A 23,147-nucleotide genomic window follows, 5' to 3' on the forward strand; every position below is an offset into this window, starting at 1 on the left:
TTATCGAAAAGGTTAGAACTTAACATTGACAGAAAATGTAATAATGTAGAATCCGAACTTACCGAAAAGTTAGGATCTTTTGAAAATGTGTACAATCTTAAGTATAATGATGTAAGGCAGGGGATGAATGATTTGAAAGAGAGTGTAGATAAGCAGAATGAATTAATGCGAGTCATTCAAACACAAATTACAAGTGTCTATACACGGGTAGATAATGTAGAAAGAAATTTCAAAGAGAAAGTAGCTAACTCTGATATTATAAATGTAATTAGTTTGGAGGAACAATTTGGAGAAATTATAGGTCGAAAGGTTACCGAGAGAAGAAAATCTGGAAACGTATCGCCTATTCCTCTTTCCGAACTTAGTGATACCAGGAAGGGTATGGACAACCTGTGGACAGAGTTTAAGCTTATCCAAGACAAAGTAGAAGAAAGGGTAACTCCACCAAATGTTGTATTAACTAGTAAAGCAGTGACTGATTTGCAATAGGGAGTTAATTCAGGGTTATGTAGACAATTCCGTAAATTTACGCCCGATGGAGATGTACATCCGACCCATTTCTTAAAAAGATTTAGAGTAACCAAAGCTTTACCAAAAAATTGGGAAGATTCCAAGAAGATCGAATTTGCTTTGGGGTATCTACTAGGGGGAAGTCTCAGAATGGGGAATAATAAATATTGAGAATTTTTCCTCTTGGGGAGTCTTTCAACAGAAATTTAAAGAGAAGTACTGGTCAGCCAGTGCTCAAGAAAAGTTAATATCAGATCTATGGGACCCAAAATATTACAATAATACTTGGGGTACTATAAGGAAATATTTCGATTGCATTTAACATGAGCAAAGTATTTAGATAACCCAATAGAAGAAGAAGGATTAGTACATATTTTAATTAGACAACTGACAATCTATGAGAGGAAAGACATCTTGTGCAGTGGTTGGAAAACGATAGAAGACTTGTTGTCTTTTGTTGATGCGCTTGATGCAATAAATAAGGACCACAACAAAACAACACACTAAAGTGAAAGTTTGAACTATAAAAGAAATAGCAGAAATAATTTTAAAAAGCATGAGGCAAACTCAGCAAAATTACACCAGTACAGTAAGAAAAGTTGTAATGACAATTATCAAAAGAAACATCCTCCTCCTGGTAGCTTCTCAAGAATTTGTACAGAGTAACCATAAAACACAGAATGGGAATGTAGTATCTCGTTTTGGTAAACAACCAACAATTAGTAGTAATGAGGAAAACGTTCAATCTGGATCCAGAGCTGAGGCCCAGGTCATGGAGATACATTAGAAGGCCTTATTCCATTTAAGTATGTAAACTTTACACACAAAATACCCACAAAGGAATGGTTGCTGCTTGAAGAACCAAGCTTAGCTACTAATAACCCACAACCTATAACAGCAGGGGCAGTGGAAACTTCCGAGGTTAACGTATTTATAGATTCGGGGAGTGAGGTATCACTCATCTCAACTGCATTTTTTAACTCGATACAGAATAAACAACACTTACTGTTATTGCCAGTGCCTGGAGTATACATAATTGGGATAACGGGAACAAAAAGTAAACTTGTAAAATATGAAACTCAAAAGAACTGTATAAGACAAAGCCTGTCACGATGTGAGAACCGCCAGGTGTTGTAGAGGAAAATGTGTGTATATACGCAAATACGCGCCCATATATAGGAAGCTATGACGGTTCTACATTGAATGTACATAAGAAGAGGTGCACACAAACAAAAAACAGTGGAAGTTCTAAATAGAGGTTAGAATAGGCACAATGAACTCATGCGCAAAGAGAGACAAAAGCATATAAATTTATGGAACAAAAATGCTATGTAACAAACAACAATAAAGTAGTAATGAGTAATGGATAAATAAAAAAGAGGTGTGAGCAAAGAAAGAAAACTAAAGTAGGAGAGGAATGAGTCATGTTGATCATTAAGAAACATCAGTGTAATAGCTACTCTAACGAATTGAAGGATAGTGGGACGTAAATAGTATATGTAGACATAGTATCTATTGAAAATATGGAAGATGATAAGTAGAGGAGGATTTAGGGAGTAAATGATATACTAAAGAGTGAATGCGAAGTTTAAGATATAAATCTATCTTTACCAGAAGCTACTTAATTATGGTATACATAGAAATGTATACTAGGGTAATGAACCATGAGGCCTCCTCAGAAAGGATAAGGGGGGCGTACCTTGCAATCATTAAGAATAAAGGGCAGGCGTACCGACATGGAGATAGGACAATCTGTGGCCTACGAAATACAGATGTTTTGTAAGGGGCGTAACTACCAGAATGGAAAGAGGAAGTGCTCCCATAAGGTCAGCCCACAAGCAAGGAATAGGTGCTGATCCTAGGAGAAGGGGACAGTAACATGACGAAAGTCACACATTTTATAGGGATTATTCTCGGAAGTGTGAATTCTATGAATGACTAGCATTATTATGTTTCATGGAAATAAATGAGTGTCAAAAGAACACTTCCATTTTGTCCAGAGTCCCTCCAAGCTACAAATAAAGAAAATAGTACATACTAGGAAAAAGGTAGTACCAAAAGATAGGAAATAGATTACTCATGAGCCATAAACACCTGAAGTTTACGATTTATATATAAAACAAAAGAGGAAATAAAGAAAAGAAAAAGAATCCTAAGTATTGGTAAAGATGACCAAAACCAAGAGTAAATGCTCATGTATTAATAACAAAATAAAATAAGAAAAGAGTAGAGAAGCAATAAGCAAAAGATTGTTCAAGAGAGGACAGAGAATTGTTATTGGAAGGAAAGATATGTATATAAACATATGTAAGAAATGTATACTGTTAAGATATGAAATGTTATGAGTGATATTATTTGTATAACGATTATGTATAAAATATCTGAATGGGGGGGGGGGGGGGGGGGGCGATATGTAGTGATTCGAGAATTTCTGTGTACATTCTAGAACCACTCAGCCTTCTACCGCCTCGAACACACGATATTCTGGATATGAGTAGAACCCTACCTACTGCACACGACGTGTGTGTGTGTGTGTGTGTGTGTGTGTGTGTGTGTGTGTGTGTGTGTGTGTGCGCGCGCGCGCGCGCGCTCGCAGGTTTAAAATTAGTTGCGGGAAGAAAGTAGACGTGGCGGACGAACAGCACCAACAAGTATCTGTCGGGCAATCCATAGATATTTTAGTGAGTGTGTAAGGAAGAACCATGGAGTTTATATGCAGCTCTGTGCTTATGGGGTCATTGACTATTGTTATTAAAACAAAGACAGTTGAAAAAGAACTCTTGAAAACTCTTGACATAACCTTGATATAGGCAAGACTTATTTTCTGATTTATGTTAAGAAAAGTTGTGGTACCAAAGCCAACTTTCTTTTAACCGTAATTTAATTTGTTTCTGACATTCAACTGTATGAGGGACTTACCGGAAGTTAAATATTTATGTTGAAAGTGAAAGTTTTATTGAGTACGAAAGTCAAATACACCGTCAATTGACGAAAAGCAAAGTCTGTATGTCTACTTATTTCATAAGTACAAGGAGTCTAAAAATTCCTATACCTAGCGTTATTCGATGGAGAAGAGGTCAAGAGGATTTCCAGCAGCTGGCTATCCAGTAAAGAAGAGTGGCTGCAAATTCCATGTAAGTCACCTCGTAAAGCAGTGGAACGTGGTTTGGGGGAATAAACCAAAATAACCCAGATTCACACTCTCACTTTAAGTTGGAATCGTTAAGAGGCACTCAACATTGTGGTCATCAGCACCTGGAAAAGTTCCCAATCTTTCCATTTCCAGGCTTGGCACTTTCCGAATGATGATGAGGACAACACAGACATCCAGTCTCCAGGCGGAGAAAATCCCCAACCTAGCCGGAATTGAATCTGGAACCCCGTGATCCAGACATGCATGGCATGATGTTAGTGCCATTCTTTGTGGACACTGTATTTTCACTTTGAATGTTTTTCAGAATACCACTTGACTACAGCCACACAGCCAAACATGCACTACAGAAAATAAATAAATTTTACAGTCAAAGGTGACTATGAGACCATTTACAAAATTTCACATGATTGTAAGCCCCAACTACGAGAAATTGATCACAAGAAGTTGATGGGTACAGAAAGCTGGCTAAAATCCAAAACAGACATCAGTAAGATTTTTGGAATAAATTTAAGTGTATATCGAAAGGATAGGTTAATGGGAAACGGAGGTGGTGTATTTGTTGCAGTGCACAAGAAATACATGTCCAGTGAGATAAAAATTTAATCTGCCAGCAAGACTGTTCAATCAAATCTCAATATTGAGAGTGGACATAAACTTGTAATTAGGTGGTGCTATCAGCTACCTTACTCACTCATCAAACATATCCAAAAACTTTTAGAGAAAAACCTCAATTTGCTAGTATATATGTTCCGAATCATACTGTCACCATCAGAGCAGTTTTTAATCATCGCCCACTCAACTGTGATAATTCCAGTTCTTAAGAGGCTATATGAAAAGACATCAAGCAAAATAATGCTAAATGGCTTTGATGAAGATTATCTAGAACATATAATCTGTAAGTTCATTCATGATGGAAGTAATGATTCTTTCTTGTCATAAAATATTTAACTTGTTCAACTCTCAGTCAGCTATGAGGTCACTAGCCGTCATTTTTATTTGTTGTTCTGTTTTTGCAATGTTTGTGTCAAACTTTTGAATTACATTAAATGTATTCACAGTTGTGAATATGGACAACCATCAGCTGTGTAATGGAATGACAATAATGAGATTTTTTGCCTGACCAAGATTCGAACCATGATGTCCTGCTTATTGCTTACCATTAGCCTATCTGATCATGTTTCATGGCCAGACCCAAACTTCCATAAGTCATCAACAGTATGTCTACAACCTGAAATCGTACATTTAATATGTATATTCCCATACGAGGGAGACATTTTAATTGAAAGTCACTTCTGGTGTTGGTAGATAAATACGACGTTGCAATGCCAGTGTTGTTCAGAGGTATCACGCAATGTTCCTTCGGATATGCATGCATGCTGCTACAGCTGTTATTAAATACATGAACACTGACTGCATCATGCTTCTGAACAACACAGTCTGTAGAGAAGTTGCAGGTCAAATGCTTTTCAGATATCGAGAAACATGGAATGTGCCTGTTGACCTTCATCCATAGTGTAGCGTATCACGTGAGATAAGGGCAAGCTAAGTTTTCCAGAAGCGATGCTTTATACAACTGTGCCGATTTGTGGACATAAGCTTTTCGGTCTCTAGGAAATTTATTATATTCAGACTACAAATATGTTCCAGAATTCTGCAGCAAATCAATTTTAAGGATATTGGATTGTGGTTTTGTGGGTCCATTTTTTACCCTTCTTACGTATAGGTGTTGCCTGCACTTTTTTTCAGTCACTTGGGATTCTATGCTGGGTGAAAAATTCCCAATGAATGCAAGCTAAGTAAGAGGGCCAATGCTGTAGAATACTCTTTGTAAGAATTGCGATTCCACCTGGATATAGCGACTTACTTGTTTCCAATTCTTTCAGCTGTTTTTCAATGCCAGGGATGTTTTTATGATGTCATCCACATGAGACTGTGTGTGATAGTCAAACTGCGGTATGTTTGCAAGATTCTCATGCATGACCGATTCTTAAACACAAAACTTAAATTTCGGCTTTTGTTTTACTATCTTTTACTGTCACACCAGACTGGTCAATGAGTGAGTGGATGGAAGCTTTAGACCTGTTTAGCGATTTTACACAGGACCAGATATTCCTCGGGTTCTTGGCCAAATCTTTTGCTAAGGCATGATGGTGGTAGTAGTTGTTGTTTGCTTTGCACTTAGATCTTTTCACAGGTGTACGAATCTCGACTAACCTTTGCCTGTCATCATTAGCGCATTCCCTTTTGAACATCCTTTGCTTCCTCAGCATTTTCTGAATTTTGTTGTTAAACCATGGTTGGTCTTTTCAGTCTTTAATCTGCTTACTAGGCACATACTTCTCCAGAGCACAATATACTCCCGTCCGCCACCAGCTATGGAACGTGAAGCTTCAATAATGCCAGCCACTCGTGGAGGCGAAACGTCAAAAAATCTTTGAATAAATGTCGGCTGAAGATCCAAAGACAGAAGCCAAGACGCAACTTGACAATTTACAATCAGTTTAAAATTTGACTATAAGTCCTCTATAATACCAAATTATGTCAATTCATTGTCTAAGAGAGATGCTAACAACTGCTTGATTGCTCTTCCTAGCAGAAACACTCTCGTAGCCTTTTTGACTGATTTATGGTTCAGCCTATTTGTAGCTACGAGGTCTAAGATATTTCCATTGTGTGTAGGCTGCCAAACTAGCTGCTCAAGACAGTTTTCAGAAAATGTGTTCAAAAGTACTTCACAAGAATTTTCGTCTGTACTCCCTGCAATGACTCCATAGACGACCCAGTCATATAAACCAGAATTTTTTTTTTGTCAAATGAAATGAACACTCCTTGTCCTATGGTATCTTATCTGTCTATCTGATGTACATTCCATGACTCACTAAATATTTCAGAGCTTTCTACTTTGGGTTTCAGCCAGCTCCCTGTCCCAAGAATATAATTTGAGTGCAAAAACTTTCCTGGAGGGCAGTAAAATCTGAAACTTCGTTACGAATACTTCGACACTCTACTGATAAAATTTTGACAGTTTAAGTGTCCTTACTCTGCACATGGTCCGATTTCAGTATCTGCTTATTGACCGGCTAGTGTTTATCAGAGCACCTCAAACTACCGCCTAGCCCATACACCACCATTTGCACTCTGCTACTCGAGCAGCTGCTTCCTTTGTGTAGTGCACCTCTGACCTACCAAGCAGAATCCTCTCAAGGAGACATTCCCAGTGGTGTGATTGACTTTTGGAAACTATCCATATAGTGATGTAGGTTAGGGTCTCATGTATCACACACTGCAGCCATTCACCATGGCTGGTCCTCATTTGCAAGTAATTGATGAAAAAAAGAATTCAGAAATTTGTGTGACACTCAATAGCATTAAAAAAGTTGTGTTATATAAGTCTAGTTTCATAGAGTAGTGGATGAAATAAATCTTCGCATGCAGAAGGTTGAGGGTTCGAATCTCATCAGGTGCAGTTAGTTTTCTTTTTTTAAATTTTAAAATCTTTAATTAAATGACTCTGATCATCAGTTTTATTGAATTGATTGATTTAAATGTAATTTTTAATTCCATTCCTTTGTCACATAATCTTACTCATAATATCAACATCTTCAATTGCTCTCATTTTTCTTCCAGTTGTTCTTTCTGCACTTGAAATCTTTGTTTACATGTTTTCAGTTGATTTTATGTATTTATTTTGATTTAATTTCTTTTTTTTTATTATCCTGTTTTTCTGCCCACATTATTGTGTTCATTATATCTATTTCTCATTTTGCTTGAATTTCATTTTACTTATAAACCCATCTTTCTTCTTCTTCTTCTTCTTTGAAATGGGCCAGTTAAGGACCACGATATTCAACTCTTCAGCCTGGACAGGGACTTTATGTTTGCCCAGTATCCCGCATTCTCTTTTCATTTAAATTTTCATCTCCATTACTTTGTCCATACTGCAATAGGTATTTAGTTTATGTTTTAAATGTTTGTATGATGATTACCACAGAAAAAACACATCTGTTAATAAATATATATTTTTCACACCATCGCACAAACATAAATAGATTATTTTGTCTTTTGTTTTTTAACTGACAGATCGGAATTTTCAAATGATTGAACATTATAATACATGAATATAATTAAATTCATATTCACAAAAACTCCAGTTGGAAAGAGAATGATATAAAGAAAAAAATGAAACAAATGAAAAAGATTATCTGGTGATTAAAATGATATGACAAAGGAATAGAAATAAAAGTTTAAATGTAAATTAATTAACTGAATAAAAATAATGACAAGATTTGATCCTACAACCTCGTGTACGTGAAGCTGCTCTCTTATCCATTATATCACGCAACCAGACTATGTAATGCAATTTTTTCTAACGCTATTGGATATCCCACAAAATTCCAATTGTTTTTTCTTCTTGTCAATTACTTAAATTCATCCAGCCAGGTGAATGGCTGCTGTGTGCGATACATGGGATCTTGACCTACATCACTGTATAGATAGTTTCAAAAAGTCGATCACACCACTGGGGAGCTCTCCTTGTTGCATGATGCCCCCTGTAGATATACCGAATGCGCTTTGGCTTTCTTTCCATCCATGAATGCTGTTTTGTCACCACAAAAATTAATCATTTTCATCAGGAACTCATTTCAGAAATAAAATTATAAATTCAAGATAAAGAATATAAATAAACAATTGCTGACATATAGTCAAGCCACACAAGAAGATTTTTTGGGGTTGCGACCCACTGGATTGATGATAACCTCAATCAATAATTCAAAAGACTACTAGGTCCGAGATTTTCTGGAGTTCACATCTACGATCATGTAGCCTCAATACTTGATATTTAGTGAAACTGTTTAAACACTTCGTATATCTATTAGTAGTTAAAATGGAGCCAGAGGAAGACAAAGCTGAATATATAACAGCGAAATATGAAGAGGATGATGATGACAATTTCCAGAGGTGTCAGATAATTTTCTTTTCGGTGAGAACACATGTATCACAGAACAAGCTAACCAATTAGCACCAAACTTTTGATGTGCTACACATGCTATATTTGTGCACTACAAGTGATTTTACTCATTATCTTCAAACCTGGATGACAATGGAGAATAAATCACACTATCCAAAGTGCATCACAAGACCATACAAAAATGTAATGCTTTGTGGAATGCTGCTGGACATTCAGTCATCTGAAATAACTGAAGCTGTTTTTGGAAAAGTTATGAGTATCTGTTCTTTCACGACGGAATAGTTTGTATGACACAATGATAGAAATTTCTTTGATCACTGATAAGTTGATGCAGTTACACAGAATGTTGTAATTTAAAAATTTCATAAGAAATGAGTTTGAGTATATAAAAGAATTTAGAAAATGTTCAGGTCCTACTGATGAAGCTCTGGATATAATGCAAGGTGGAAGAAAGAGTATTATAGAGTTTATTCCAGTCTTGATGGCTCTGCATAAAAGGCAGCAAAAATTGGAGGATAATCTCTCTAAGTATCGCAGCATGTCAGTAATCTCTTGTAAAGAATGTGTTAAGAGTCTCAGTCTTGCAGAATTGATTTTTTTTTCCTTCAATTATTAAAGACATGTTCGACATGTTCACTGGAATTTGGAATGAAAAATAGGTGCTAAATGCATGTATAAACTGAGCTAGTCCTTGATGGTTCTACTCCCACTCGAAGTCTAATATGAAATTAACTTGTGACATCTAAAAAAATTAACCTTTCATTAAGTCAAATGGACAGCTGATGAAATTAATTCAATGAAATGTGACTAAAACTGACACACACACACACACACACACACACACACACACACACACACACAGACAGAGAGAGAGAGAGAGAGAGAGAGAGAGAGAGAGAGAGTTTCCATTGTATCAATAACACAATATTATCTACAACATATATGTGCAGTGTCATAATGACAATTTGAAGCTAAAGCTATAAACTCAACTTACGTGGTGGACTTCCTTTCTTAAAACATGCCTTCATTAAAGTTGACAAATCATTCATATATTTTATCTTCTCTTTTTGAATAACTTCTGGAGGTTCAGAAATTTTTTTCTCCCAAGGAAGCTCTGAGGCTGCCCACTGAATCATGTTGAAACCCAGGACTTCCAGATCACCTCTTCTAGTTGGAACTAAAACAAATAACAAAACACATAATGATTAGACCAATCTATACTCTCCATAAACATTAAGAGCAGCTAATAACGTATTATCTCACGAAGAGCAAACATTTGACAACTACAATCCATTTGATACAGACTTAAATACAACAGCAGTGAACTGTGAGTGCCTACATTTTTGTTGCTGAAAAGAACCTGTCTAGCAGGCACCAAAATAAATATAACTGATGCACGGATGACAGGAAAACAAAATAAATGTAATCAATATCTCTCTTTCAAACCTGTGATTAACACTTGGGAGAAGGGAAGGGGCAATGCAGAATAGAAAAGTTAAAAAGCTAAGTGCAATTAGTAAAGGATAGTGGAAGACAGTCAGAACTGGTATACAAAAGCTGGAAATAAAGTACCATTTGTGAACCCAGCAATGCCTCACAAATGGTAATATGTATGGGAGTTAGATATACACCATACCTCCTTCTCCCACCTTTCTCTGTCCATGTCCTTCTCCTCCCACCCTCCCTGACAACCTCATCCTCCTCTCCTAGCTCTCTCCTCCTCCTCCACCCTCCTCTGTCTGTTTCATCATTCCCCTCTATATGTCAGTCTCCCTTCCTTCTCACTGTTTATTTCCCCACTCTCGTTGACCTTAAGCATCGCTTATTGTTACCGCCAATGAAACCTTGATTCGCAACTGAAGTTGCATAAAATAAATGGTTGGGATCATTGGTATACGGGGTACCAAAAGGTGTCTCCTGCTGTTGACTCTGTGAGGATGAAATTACTTCACATAGTTTTAATCTTAAAACAGGGAGGATTACACAAAGTTTCGGACAATTCAGATTCCATAATAGTATTCTAATCTAAAGCAGACAAGCCATAAATAAAACTTTTCTGTAGACAAGTCATAAATAAAGCTTTTCTGTTTTCTGTTAACCCTTGAGCTCTCATACTATTAGCATTTTGCTCAAAAAAAAAATTTAAAAGACACAGCATTTTGTCAAAAATGCTTGCAGGGCACTTGTTTGCTCAGTAACTTGGTTTTATACACTGATTGGGGAAGAAAATCACAACACGAAAAAATAATTAATGTAGCAAAATGAAATTTCAGGAATACATTTGTCTATGTAACATATTTAAGTGATTAGCATTGAAGTATAACAGATTAATGTAAGTGCAAGATAAGACATTGGAAATGTGAAATGCTGGTACATTAATAACAAGTGTGACCTTGATTATTTGGGCATGCTGCCATGGGATGGTAGGTCCACAGTTGTTCAGTACTGAGGACATTTGATACTATTTTATTTCATCCTTCTCAGTTCCAATGATATAAAATTTTTGCTACTGGTTCCGAGCTGAAACGCCCATTCTCAAACCACACACTTTAATATTAACCGTAACTACAGTCCGATCCATGAACAATGGTGGTTCGCACATCTCGAGTCATGGACAGGGATTGCATTGCTGACGGTTCCAAGTGACATTTGTTGTACGCGCATGTGTGTGATTTCTGCTTGAAGAACGCGTATATCCAGCAAATAATATCTCTCACTTACTTATGCAGAATTTATCACTTACTACCACTATCAGCGATGACCACTCACAACAAATGGAATCAAAATTCACTACAGGACATACTGAAAGCTCATTGGCTGTGAGGTGACGTAGGAGCGCAGCAGCAGCTTCAACTTGACCACCATTGTTCATGACTCCAACTACGATCATACAATATGGCGCTTTGCATCTGACTGATACAAAAAAAAAATCAATAAAATTTCTTCCGTTGTTCCTAGAACTAATATAAGACCAGTGGCATCTTTGGGTTTTTATGTGAACAAGGTTCTGGTTTCCTATATACCAAAGAAAAAAGAAAAAAAAGTTATGCTTATGATTAGTACACTCTAAGATAATGACCAGATTCATCCAACTACTGGTGAACACGAAAAATCTGAAATCGACACATATTATAATCAGACAAAATGCGATGTCAGTGTGGTGGACTGTCTAAAAGAAGAATATTCCGTGGATTGATTAGCTTGTCAATGGCCACTAAATTTTTATTTTTTTAATTTTTTTATTTTAGGTATTACCATCATGAACAGTCAGATAACATACAAAAAAGTACATACGCAATTATTACTATGAAACAATGCCTGCAAAAGCTGACCCTGGAGCCAACACGTCCAGAGCTAACATGCCTACAAATTGTGCAGAGGAGTAGAATCTCTACAGCAACCTATAAAAACAATTTACTAATGAAACTGAAAAACCCAGTGGTATGTATCAAGACTGTCCACAACGGAGAAATTGGAAGTGTGTATTAATTGTGAAAAATTTTTGTTTAATGAACATGCTGTAATATTAAGTGATATGTGCAAAGCTCAGATATATGATAAAGAGTAAGTCACAAAAGTTAAATAATAAAATAATATTTGCTTTTTTCTTCAATTTTCTTTATAAGTACCTAACAAGACTGGCGATTTTAACAGTCCTAGGGTTTTATTACAGAAATAGCAAAAAAACATTAATTTACACATATTAGGTACATTTCACACTACTTGTCGAGTCTGGGCAATATGCCCAACGCACAATTGATTGCCTAACTTCTAAAGGTGCGAGTTCTCAATGGTTAAAACCAATTGCAAGCAAAAAAGTAAAAATACACATAGTTGTGTATACAATTTTTGTTTAAAGTTATACAGGGTGATTCAAAAAGAATACCACAACTTTAAAAATGTGTATTTAATGAAAGAAACATAATATAACCTTCTGTTATACATCATTACAAAGAGTATTTAAAAAGGTTTTTTTCACTCAAAAACAAGTTCAGAGATGTTCAATATGGCCCCCTCCAGACACACGAGCAATATCAACCCGATACTCCAACTCGTTCCACACTCTCTGTAGCATATCACGCGTAACAGTTTGGATAGCTGCTGTTATTTCTCGTTTCAAATCATCAATGGTGGCTGGGAGAGGTGGACGAAACACCATATCCTTAACATACCCCCATAAGAAAAAATCGCAGGGGGTAAGATCTGGGCTTCTTGGAGGCCAGTGATGAAGTGCTCTGTCACGGGCTGCCTGGCGGCCAATCCATCGCCTCGGGTAGTTGACGTTCAGGTAGTTACGGACCTATCAGGAGGTTTAACACCATACTTCGTTCGAAATGCACGCTGAACAACTGTCGTCGACTCACTTCTGCCGTACTCAATAACACAAAAAGCTTTATGTTGAGCGGTCGCCATCTTAGCATCAACTGACGCTGACGCCTAGTCAACAGCGCCTCAAGCGAACAAATGTACAACTAAATGAAACTTTATAGCTCCCTTAATTCGCCGACAGATAGTGCTTAGCTCTGCCTTTTGTCGTTGCAGAATTTTAAATACCTAAAGTTGTGGTATTCTTTTTGAATCACCCTGTATATAAGGAGCAGGAGCGAATGTGGTAGAAAAAATTTCTCTAATGACTTCAATGCTGTGCTCTTTTAGTTCACACTGACTGCTGTGAGAAAGAAACAAACTTTCACCACACAGCATAGTACAGCATTTTCTTCCTCACTGTTGATTTTAACAAAAAACCTGTACATTGTTTTCTTGGAAAAAATATAGAACACATCTGTCTGAACGTTTATTCAAGTACTGTGTAAAATTTTGACGTAAGTTGGTCAAGAACTCTGAGACTTTTGCTTACTACTTTTCCTTATATTATTTATGTTTATTGGAAAATATTAGTAACCCACATACATTCAAATGTTTATTTGAATATGGTATAAAAAATTGGTGACAAACTATTCCAGATTAAAATATGTAGCCTGTGCTCATTCGAATGTTTATCAGAGGAGCATGTAAAAATTGAAGTAAATCGATCAAGAACTTTGAGTTTTTTGGTAACAACATTAAACAACAATTTATCTTTATATATTACTATAGATACTGAAAATTTGAAACCTGTATCTCTTTATTGTTTCTGTACATAATTCCAATTCCAATTTTAGCATCTATCATGCCTCTTAATGAGCTGATAAACAATATTTGCATAAAATTCTTCTGCCTGATAACACCCAATCTGCAAAAACATCTAGATATTCTTCGTCAGAGAAAGTGTTGGGAGCCAAGCTGCTTTTTTGTGTGCATGAAGATGTGGTAATAACTTTTGAGCCATATCAGTGCTATAGGGAGGATTACCAAAAATATCTCATTTCATCAGATGCAACAATTCTTCTCAAGTTTTACAAGTAGAGCCTGATCAAATATTGTTATGCAAAAATATGACATTGGTAACATTGAAACTGTGTTGCTTGTTTTGAATGGCTCTTCATAGTTTTCTTAATGTCTCAGTGGGCTCGAGGTGGTATGATCCTGTATGTATGACTGCTGCTATTTTATCCTGTATGTATGACTGCTGCTATTTTGTCTCCACATTACCATGGGAAACTGTGCTCCATCACTGGTCACAGTGCTATTAAGCAGGCCTTCTACTTCCGCACTGGAATGAAAAAGTCCAAAGAAGCAGTAAACTGTTAAGTTTTATGGTTCACATAAAGGCATTTTTGAATTTGACAAGTGCAGAATATGTGGTTTCCTTATTTTTTAGTCACAGTCTCGTGCAAAATACTCCAAGAAATCTGCCAAAAGTTGTCAGCAGTTACGATATTACGAAATACCAGTTTTAATTAATGTTCTGTTTTAGTTCCTTGCAGACTGCAGATGTATGGGCACTTTTTCACCACGAACATTCATCTTCCCACTGCTAAACAAACAACACCGTACCTGGTCAATATAAAATAAATTTCTCAGTAAATGTCACTTCTTTTCGTTTTTAGATTTTTGCCCCTAAAACCCGTATTTTAGAACAGATTTTACAGCCTGTTGGATTTTCAACTGCAATGCTCAATTTTAACAGCTCCTGTAGGCAAATAAGTTGCAATGTGGCTTTCTCGCTATTGCAGCTCTACATACACTGGCCTCCTGCAAGAGTCATTATAGAGACTGTTCCGTCCTCCCCTCTACGTCACGTGCTAAATGAAAATAGAACTTACTTTCCGAATAGACTTCATAATAATGAGCTAAAGGCTGCTGATACATAAAGAACTACTAGGATCCAAAAAACATGTCATACGTATACATGGTGATTTTTCCAAGCGGGGCAAACTGCAGGAAGAATCCCTGACAGGATAAGGAGCAAAGGAGGTCATTTAATCTTCAACAGTGTAGGCTGACTGAAAGCACTCATGAGAACACACAAGGCAAGTGGAAATGTTCTGTCTGTACTTGTCTTTTAGTGGTATGGTGCTAGTGAACCATCAGCACACTTTCAGTCTCATTGTGGGGCGGGGTGGTTGTTGTCGGGATGCCTCCACACAGAAATGGTGAAGTGAGGAGGAGCACCATCATGGAGCAGCCACATTATCCTTCATACCACCAAATACATCTTCCAGCAAGGGGGGTAGGGTCACCTTCAGGAAGTGCAGATATGCATTGGCTGTGACGCATTGTGGAAGGGTGAGGTCCCAAGAGGCAGTTGCCAATAATTCCCACCAACGCAGTAAGGCTGAATGGGTGCCGATGATTCGCTGCTCCCACACCACCAAAACACTAGTACAAAGAGAACATTCCCACAGGTGAAGTCTAGTGTGCTTTCAAGCACTGAAAGCTACATTATTTGGAATGCTTTTCTAGCAGTATGTCTGAATGACCTATTTTGCTCCTTGTCTTCTCACAGATCATTCCCTGCAGTTTGTCCTCATTTATCATCTGACCTTTAACTGAATTGACCTTCAGCAATAAAGATTTCAAGTTTTCGTAGCAGACTTAGAAAGGGTCAGAGGTACAATCACAGGAAAGAAGACAGTACCCTGTAACGTTCAATCTTTTCCTGGGTAGCTTAAAGACTGTTTCCCTGGAGTTGTTTACTATAAACTACTGATCTGGCACTTATACAATGGTGACATTTTCACCATATGGATACATTATGTGTATGTGCATATTACTTTCAATAACACAATTTTGTTCTACCTCTACATGTAAAGCCAACTTACTGTGTTTGGATAGGGTACTTCTTATACCACAACCATTTTCTTCTTTGTCATTCTACTGGCAAATGATGCATGGGAAGAATAACTGTCAATATGGTGTGCCTATATTAGTGCAAATTTCTTTGATTTTCCTACCATAATTATTTTGCAACATGTTTACGGAAGTAGGTAATGTTACTTGACCTTCTTGAAACACACACAATAAATATTAGCAATAAATTTCTGAGTAATGCATGATGTGGCCTCTGTAGTATTTGTCACTGAAATTTGATGAGACACTTTGCAACTAAAACAAGCCTATGTCGTAACTGAAGAAAGGATTTTAATGTGCAGCACCTTTCCAAACATTCAGCTGTTTTCACACAGACAGGTCAATACACGCATTTGTGGACATGAAATTAAGCAAAATAAGCACGGTTTGTTGCACATATTTGTACCTTTCCCCTTTTATTCCATACTTAAGCATCTTTCTCCTGATTTGTATCTGAATTTTGAATAGACTGAATAATATTTTTTTCTTTTCTTGAACAGGATTTTGTTTGATCAGAAGTCAACAATGGTCAATAAATATTAAAATATAATTGATGGAAAGCATCACTAATTACACACACCCCCAGCAAGAATGGCCAATCTCAGCAAAAACAGTCAGTGTCAGTAACAATGATCGACCTGCAGTTGTGAAATAAAATAAAATTTAAACAATGATGTTGCAGCAGTTAAAACGTAGATTCAGTTAATGCTGGAATGAATTTAACATTACCTTTTTATCGACTGTGTACTGTGTCATTGGCAGTGTTAGTGTTTTACCAGAACGGATTACTCACAATGAAGTCATGCCAAAGGTTGATAAGGAGATGATGTGTGCACATTCAGAAGAATTCAACATCCTGTTTAACAAAACTGATGGCATCATTCTGCGATGTGCCGTTTGTGAGGTAAATATTGCAACTGGTGACAAGCATCAAAGAAACCGAATAAACCAGCACATCCAGAACATTTAAAGAACACTGGACTTCGCAAGTCGAAACCTAAGCAAGCCACTGTGATACACCCTTTGCTTCAGAATCTGAAAAGCAGCGGTCACTGAATGAGTTTAGTGCAGATCTTGCCATGGCATTAAGACAGTCAGGAATTCCAGTCCACAAACTAAACAATCCTGCACTCAAATCAGTTCTTGAGAAGTACACGCAAATGTCCATATTGGATGAAAGCACTCTGAGAAAAAGTTACTTACACCAAATTTAGAGAACACATCAGAGAAAATAAAAGAAGGGGTCAGCAAACATGAAGTGAGATTCATTTTAGATGAAACTGATGATGAATGCAAAAACAAACTTAAGAAGGCAAATGCATGCACAATGGAATCATTCAATGACTCATGTAAGAACCAGTGGTTAGACACCACACAATATGAAACAGTCAGGCTTGTTGTGACTGATGAAGTACACTACACGCTTTTGAATTTCTAACAACGGTATGTACGTCAACCTCGACCACATGACATCTATTGCATACGGTCTATCACGAAGAATTACCGCTGGGTAAAGGAGTTCAGTGGTGCCCTGAATAAGATTCTAGTATAGTCTCCCAGTCATCTAGTTTTGTATCAAGAAATGACAGGGCTCCACCTTCCACAGTTTCATGTCATTACAAGGTAGGGTGGTTGGATAAGATGCAGTTTTCGTATGCAAAAATTCTGATGGAATCAAACATTTCACTTGTGGCCTAGATTCAATGGATGCAATAGCCATCAATCAGGTCCAACAATTAGTCAACAACAAAGACTGGAGTTCGAAGTTTTTTGAAGTGTTTGGCTACAAGTATTTTCCTGATGCGATTTAGAGTTTGGAAAAAGAAGGTATGGAGGAGGAGCAGTTGAAGTGTTGGGGAATCCTTAATGGATTTTCTAAAAAGAATTTTGAACAACAATCCAGACTTGGAAACCTCTGGAACTCTGAGTGAATTCTCTTTACAGATGCTGACAAAATATGCTCCATTGATTTCTACAGACGTCGAGTAGAGTTTCACCATATATAAGGAGCTACCAAACTTAAAAGTGACAGCAACTTTGTGTTAAAAACACTGAAATGATCTGTGTAATCCAGTGTAACAGAACCCTGTAACCAGGGCAAAGAAAGTTAATGTATCTTGAAATGTACCAATATATGATCATTAGCATAACTATGACAAAGTGTTGATCTCACGTGTCAGGCTGCTACGTTTATAGACTTATATAAAGTCTGTAACAGTTTATTATACAGATTCGTATTCTGTCATTAATTTCATTCTAACCTTATTGAGCATACAAATATCTATGTGCTGGTTCAACTGTTACTAATCGACACTTGAACATAAAACATAAAAAATTCTCATTTCGTAATTCCAGAACACTTTTCAGAAAAAGTGAAACTAATTTTGTGTTAGTATTTATGGAATGAACATGTGCAAATGTTAGGAGCATTTTTCCACTAATAATCTTCATCATATAAGCAACTTTATGAAAAGCATTGTTATAGAACATTTTTTATGAATTTCAATGGTAAAAGCTGCATAAAAATATGCAGCAATGTGAGAGGAACAAATTAATACATATATTTCCATGATACCAGTTTGTATACTACAGCAAGTTTTTAATTGTAATCCACAAATTTTCTATTTCTAATAATGGACATCATAACCAGTAATCGTTAAAACAGTACATAAGGAATGTTGAATCAGCCATTAGGGTTCAGTTTTCTGACAGTTTTTGTGAGGCAGTTTTCTTAGAGTTTTGTCACTGTATTAAACACTGAACATGTAATTCTGAAAGAGAAACATCGTAGCAACCTGAATTTCTTGAAATTTCTTTTGGCCCTACCAAATTCTTTTACAGCTGTTGCAGCATCATAAATTGTCGAGAAAAGACGATGAGTATTTGCTAATTAACTGTTATGTTTAAGTTGAGGTGGAGAATTGTGGGATTATAGCTGCACTGCTAATGAAATTTCGCCAACAGACTTTTGAGTTTCAGGTTGATTTATGCAATAATGGACGCTGACACAATGAGCAATTTCAAAGAAAGCACTGGCGTGGCAGTCTGAAATAAACATATATTGTTGCAAAAAGGTGAATAAAGCATAAAGTTGTCACCAAAGGCAGACACAGAAAAAATACATAAATAAATAAAAATAAATGTTTGTAGCACAAAACTACATTGTCATGGACAGCTGAGATAAGTACTTTTATCCTTTTTTGTTTAGAGTGGAGTATGTCATGTGAAGATAAGAATTTTAGTGTGAAGTCTGAACTTTTCATTCAAAATGTTTACAACTTTGTTTATCAATATGGCGAGTAATAGTAACCCAGACAGTATAGCAGAACAAAATCAAGAAAGGACAGCAGACAATGTTAGAGGTTTAAACAGCAGCATTACCGATAATGAAAATGTAACTGAAGTAAACAGTGAGGTAGCACAGGACCACAGTGACAATAACAAAGCAGTAGGAAATGATAATGCAAATGCTTGTTCACCATTTCTCGGTTTTGAAGCAACTGAAGCTGTAGGCTCAAACAATGGAATTGTAGAATTACTGTCAAAGATATTAACCAAAACAGCTATTAGTCTAGGTGGATAAATTACTGAAACAAACACTACTTTGGAGAATCTTTAAACACAGTTGGAAAATAGTAATACAAGAATCATGAAGAACAAAGAGGATATCACAAAGCATCAAAATGAGGCAGAAACAGATCAGAAACAGGAGTTGGGTCTGTGGAAGCCAAAGTTGGTACTCTCGAAACAGAAATCAATGCGGAAATTGCTCATACCAAACACAATTTCAGAGCTTTCCAGAGTAATAATAATAATAATAATAATAATAATAATAATAATAATAATAATTACATCCCGTGTGAGGTTGATAGATCCTCCATCGGGCGCCTCCCCAGGTGGCGGATAGGGGAAAGCCTCCCAGATATGGGTGGCACCGAGGAAATCAAATACTCGGGGCGGACCAAAACTATCACATCCTCGAGGATAAGTACCCGGAGTAAAAACCGGCGAAACGAAGAAAACTAACACAAAAGCCCAGACACGTCTGTGTGGTAACCACCGGTACTCTGGCCAGCGTCTGTCACCAATGGTGCGGCTGATACGAGCTCCAGGAACTGAAAATCCCTGGTTCTACCAAACTGGCGCAAGCCAGACGAATTACAAGCATAATGGCAAGTACACCTAAAAACAACATTACCCCAGGTGGACGATCCACCCGTCGCAAGACGGCAACCAGGCACTCGGATTCTGGGGGACCTGGAGATGTACTAAAGGGCGAGTCGGAGCGCTCTGGCAAACTACCCAAGAAAACACACACATACTTTGGCACCTTCAACATACAGACACTAATACAAACGGGAAAATTACACAATCTAACAACGGAACTCACCAGTCAAAAGATCTCGATCCTAGCGCTACAAGAAACAAGATACACGGATTCAGACACAATAGACTACGGAAACTACAGATTCTTCAAGAGTGGAACCAACAGGAAGATTGGCAAAGGAGGAGCACTCCTCGGCATGGCCTTCGCAGTAAACAAAAACATCCTAGACTCAGTAAAAGAAGTCAACGCGATCAACAACAGGCTCATGACCATGCGAATCAAACACGCCAACAAGAACTACACCCTCATCAACGTACATGCCCCCACGAACGCAGACAACAAGGACAAACCAGAAGAAACAGACAAATTCTGGGACAAACTCGAAACCACCCTGGCAAAAATACCCCAAGACAACGCGAAAATTCTACTAGGCGATTTCAACGCACAAATCGGCAGAGAAAAACGCTACAGAAAAACAGTAGGAAATTTCCCTGCACACAAATTCACCAACAAAAACGGCACCAGACTGATCGAACTCTGCCAGCAAAACAACCTCAAAATCATGTCAACCTCCCTGATGAAAAAGCCCAAGAAACAAAAGACGTGGCGATCACCAGTCCACTCACTAGGCGAATTCCAGATAGATCACGTGGCAATCTCCTATGAATACCAGAAAGAAATCCACGACGTCCAAGTGAGAAAAGGTGCCAACATAGATTCGGACCACTACCTAACAAGAATCAAAATCAAACTCACACCAAGAAGATAACACAAAAAGAAATTGTCCTCACCGAAATTTGATACAAGAAAGATCAGAGAATCGAACATCACAGAACACTGGGAAAAACAAGAGGCGAAAGATTGGACCAGCTTTAAACAAAAAATTGTGAACACAGCCAAAGAACTGATCCCGCTGACTAGAAAACCCAGGCACCCTTGGTGGAACACTACCTGCGAAATCGCCCTACAAAATCGAAGAACAGCTTTCACAAACTACAACAGCAACAAAACACAAGAAACACAGAACAACTTCTATGAAATTCGAAGACAAACATCGAAAACAATAAGACAAGAGAAACGCAAATACATAAACGATCAGCTGAACTCCATCGAAGAAGACTTCAGAAATTTCAACACACGGGATTTCTACAGGACGTTCGCCAAACAAGTCAAAGGATACTCACCACAGAACCTCTGCTTCAGAAAAGAAGACGGAAAACTGGCACTTACCAACAAAGAAAACTGTGAAGAGCTCGCGAAGTACTTTTCAAAATTACTAAATTGTCCGGAACCTAACTCAACCTTCGAACCCCGAGAACCGGCCAACGCACCGGAAGACTCAGCATCACCAACAAAAGAAGAAATCATCCACTGCATAAAGAAACTGAAAAACAACAAGGCAGCCGGTGAAGACGGAATAACGGCAGAACTGCTGAAGAACCTAGGACCAAACTCGCTAAACGAAATCACACAAATCATACAGAACACCTGGACAACCGAAATCATACCTGACGACTGGAAGACCGCACTCATTCACCCGCTACACAAGAAAGGTGACAGGACAGACACAAACAATTATAGAGGAATTTCCCTGCTACCGGTCATCTACAAAATTCTATCAACCTGCCTTCTCACCAGAACGCAAGGACAACTGGAACCCGCCATCTCGGAATACCAAGCGGGTTTCAGACCCAACAGAGCCTGCCCCGAACAAATCTTCAACCTGAAATCAATCATAAAATCCCACATGACAAGCCCCAAAAAAATCATCTGCACTTTCGTCGACTTCAAAAAGGCTTACGACTCGATCGACAGAAAGTCCCTCATCCAAATCCTCAGAGAAAAAGGCCTAGACCAAAAGACCCGAAGACTAATCGAACAGACACTAACCAATACAAAATCCAAAGTCAAATTCATGGGCGAAATCTCGGACCCCTTTGAAATCCACACTGGCCTCAGACAAGGAGATGGACTAGCCCCGCTATTGTTCAACATCGTCCTGGACAAAGTAATGAGTGAATGGGAAGCTGAAGTCAGGAGACAAAACACCTGGAGACCAGTCACATTAGGAAGGAAAAGACTGGAAATCCCTTACCTAGCATTCGCAGACGACCTAGCGATACTGACCTGTGACCCAACATCAGCAAAAACACAGATTGAAATCCTGAAAGAATGCGCCGAGAAAGTCGGCCTACAAATCTCTTTTGAAAAAACGCAAGTCCTAACAATAGAAGGCGACGACATCACAACCAAGTACGGCAAAATTAAAGGGGTCACACACTTCAGATACCTAGGCGAAATCATCGAACCGACCGGAACAGAGAAACTGGCTTACGAAGACAGACAACAGAAGACACGGAAATCACTAGGCATGGTACGAAACGTCTACAACAAACAATGCATTTCCAGGAACACCAAGATCAGACACTATAACACAGTGATCAAACCCGCCGTACTGTATGCCAGCGAAACACTAGCACTCAACAGGAAAATCAAAATTGAAGAAATCAAAAAAGAAGAACGCAAAATCATGAGGAAAATTTTAGGAGGAAGACAAACACCAGATGGCTACAGACTACAGAAGAACTCAACAGTAGAAGCATATTCGAACATCGAGAACGATATGAGAAAAAGGCGCCTTAAATTCTACGGACATTTAGATAGACTCCCTGAAACAAGACTCACCAAGAAAATTCTAGAACACATCAAGACACTTAAAGTCTCGACACCCTGGATGGAAGGAGTCCGAAAAGACCTACAAGCAATTGGCACCACAAACACCACAGACAGAAGCACCTTCCGAAAACACATAGACAATTGGGAAGTAAAGTCAGAAGCGCTAAAACAGCGGACCAAACAAGAATGGTCTGAGGAGAGAAAAGAGGCCCTCTCCAAGAGAATGAAGGAGTACTGGAAGGACAAGAAGAACAAGCCTTCAAAGTCATAAGCTTAAC

General features: G+C 37.8%; 1 protein-coding gene across 1 annotated transcript in view; it reads right to left on the minus strand.

Annotated features, from left to right (window-relative positions):
* Window positions 1–23,147, minus strand: part of LOC126472464 (serine/threonine-protein kinase VRK1) — a 248,678-nt gene that overhangs the window by 40,590 nt on the left and 184,941 nt on the right. Inside the window, exon 7 of the mRNA XM_050099936.1 lies at window positions 9,628–9,810. Coding sequence (XP_049955893.1) covers window positions 9,628–9,810 — 183 coding nt within the window. The remainder of the gene's footprint in view (window positions 1–9,627; window positions 9,811–23,147) is intronic.

Source organism: Schistocerca serialis, chromosome 1, assembly GCF_023864345.2.
Source record: "Schistocerca serialis cubense isolate TAMUIC-IGC-003099 chromosome 1, iqSchSeri2.2, whole genome shotgun sequence".
Classification (NCBI taxonomy): domain Eukaryota; kingdom Metazoa; phylum Arthropoda; class Insecta; order Orthoptera; family Acrididae; genus Schistocerca; species Schistocerca serialis.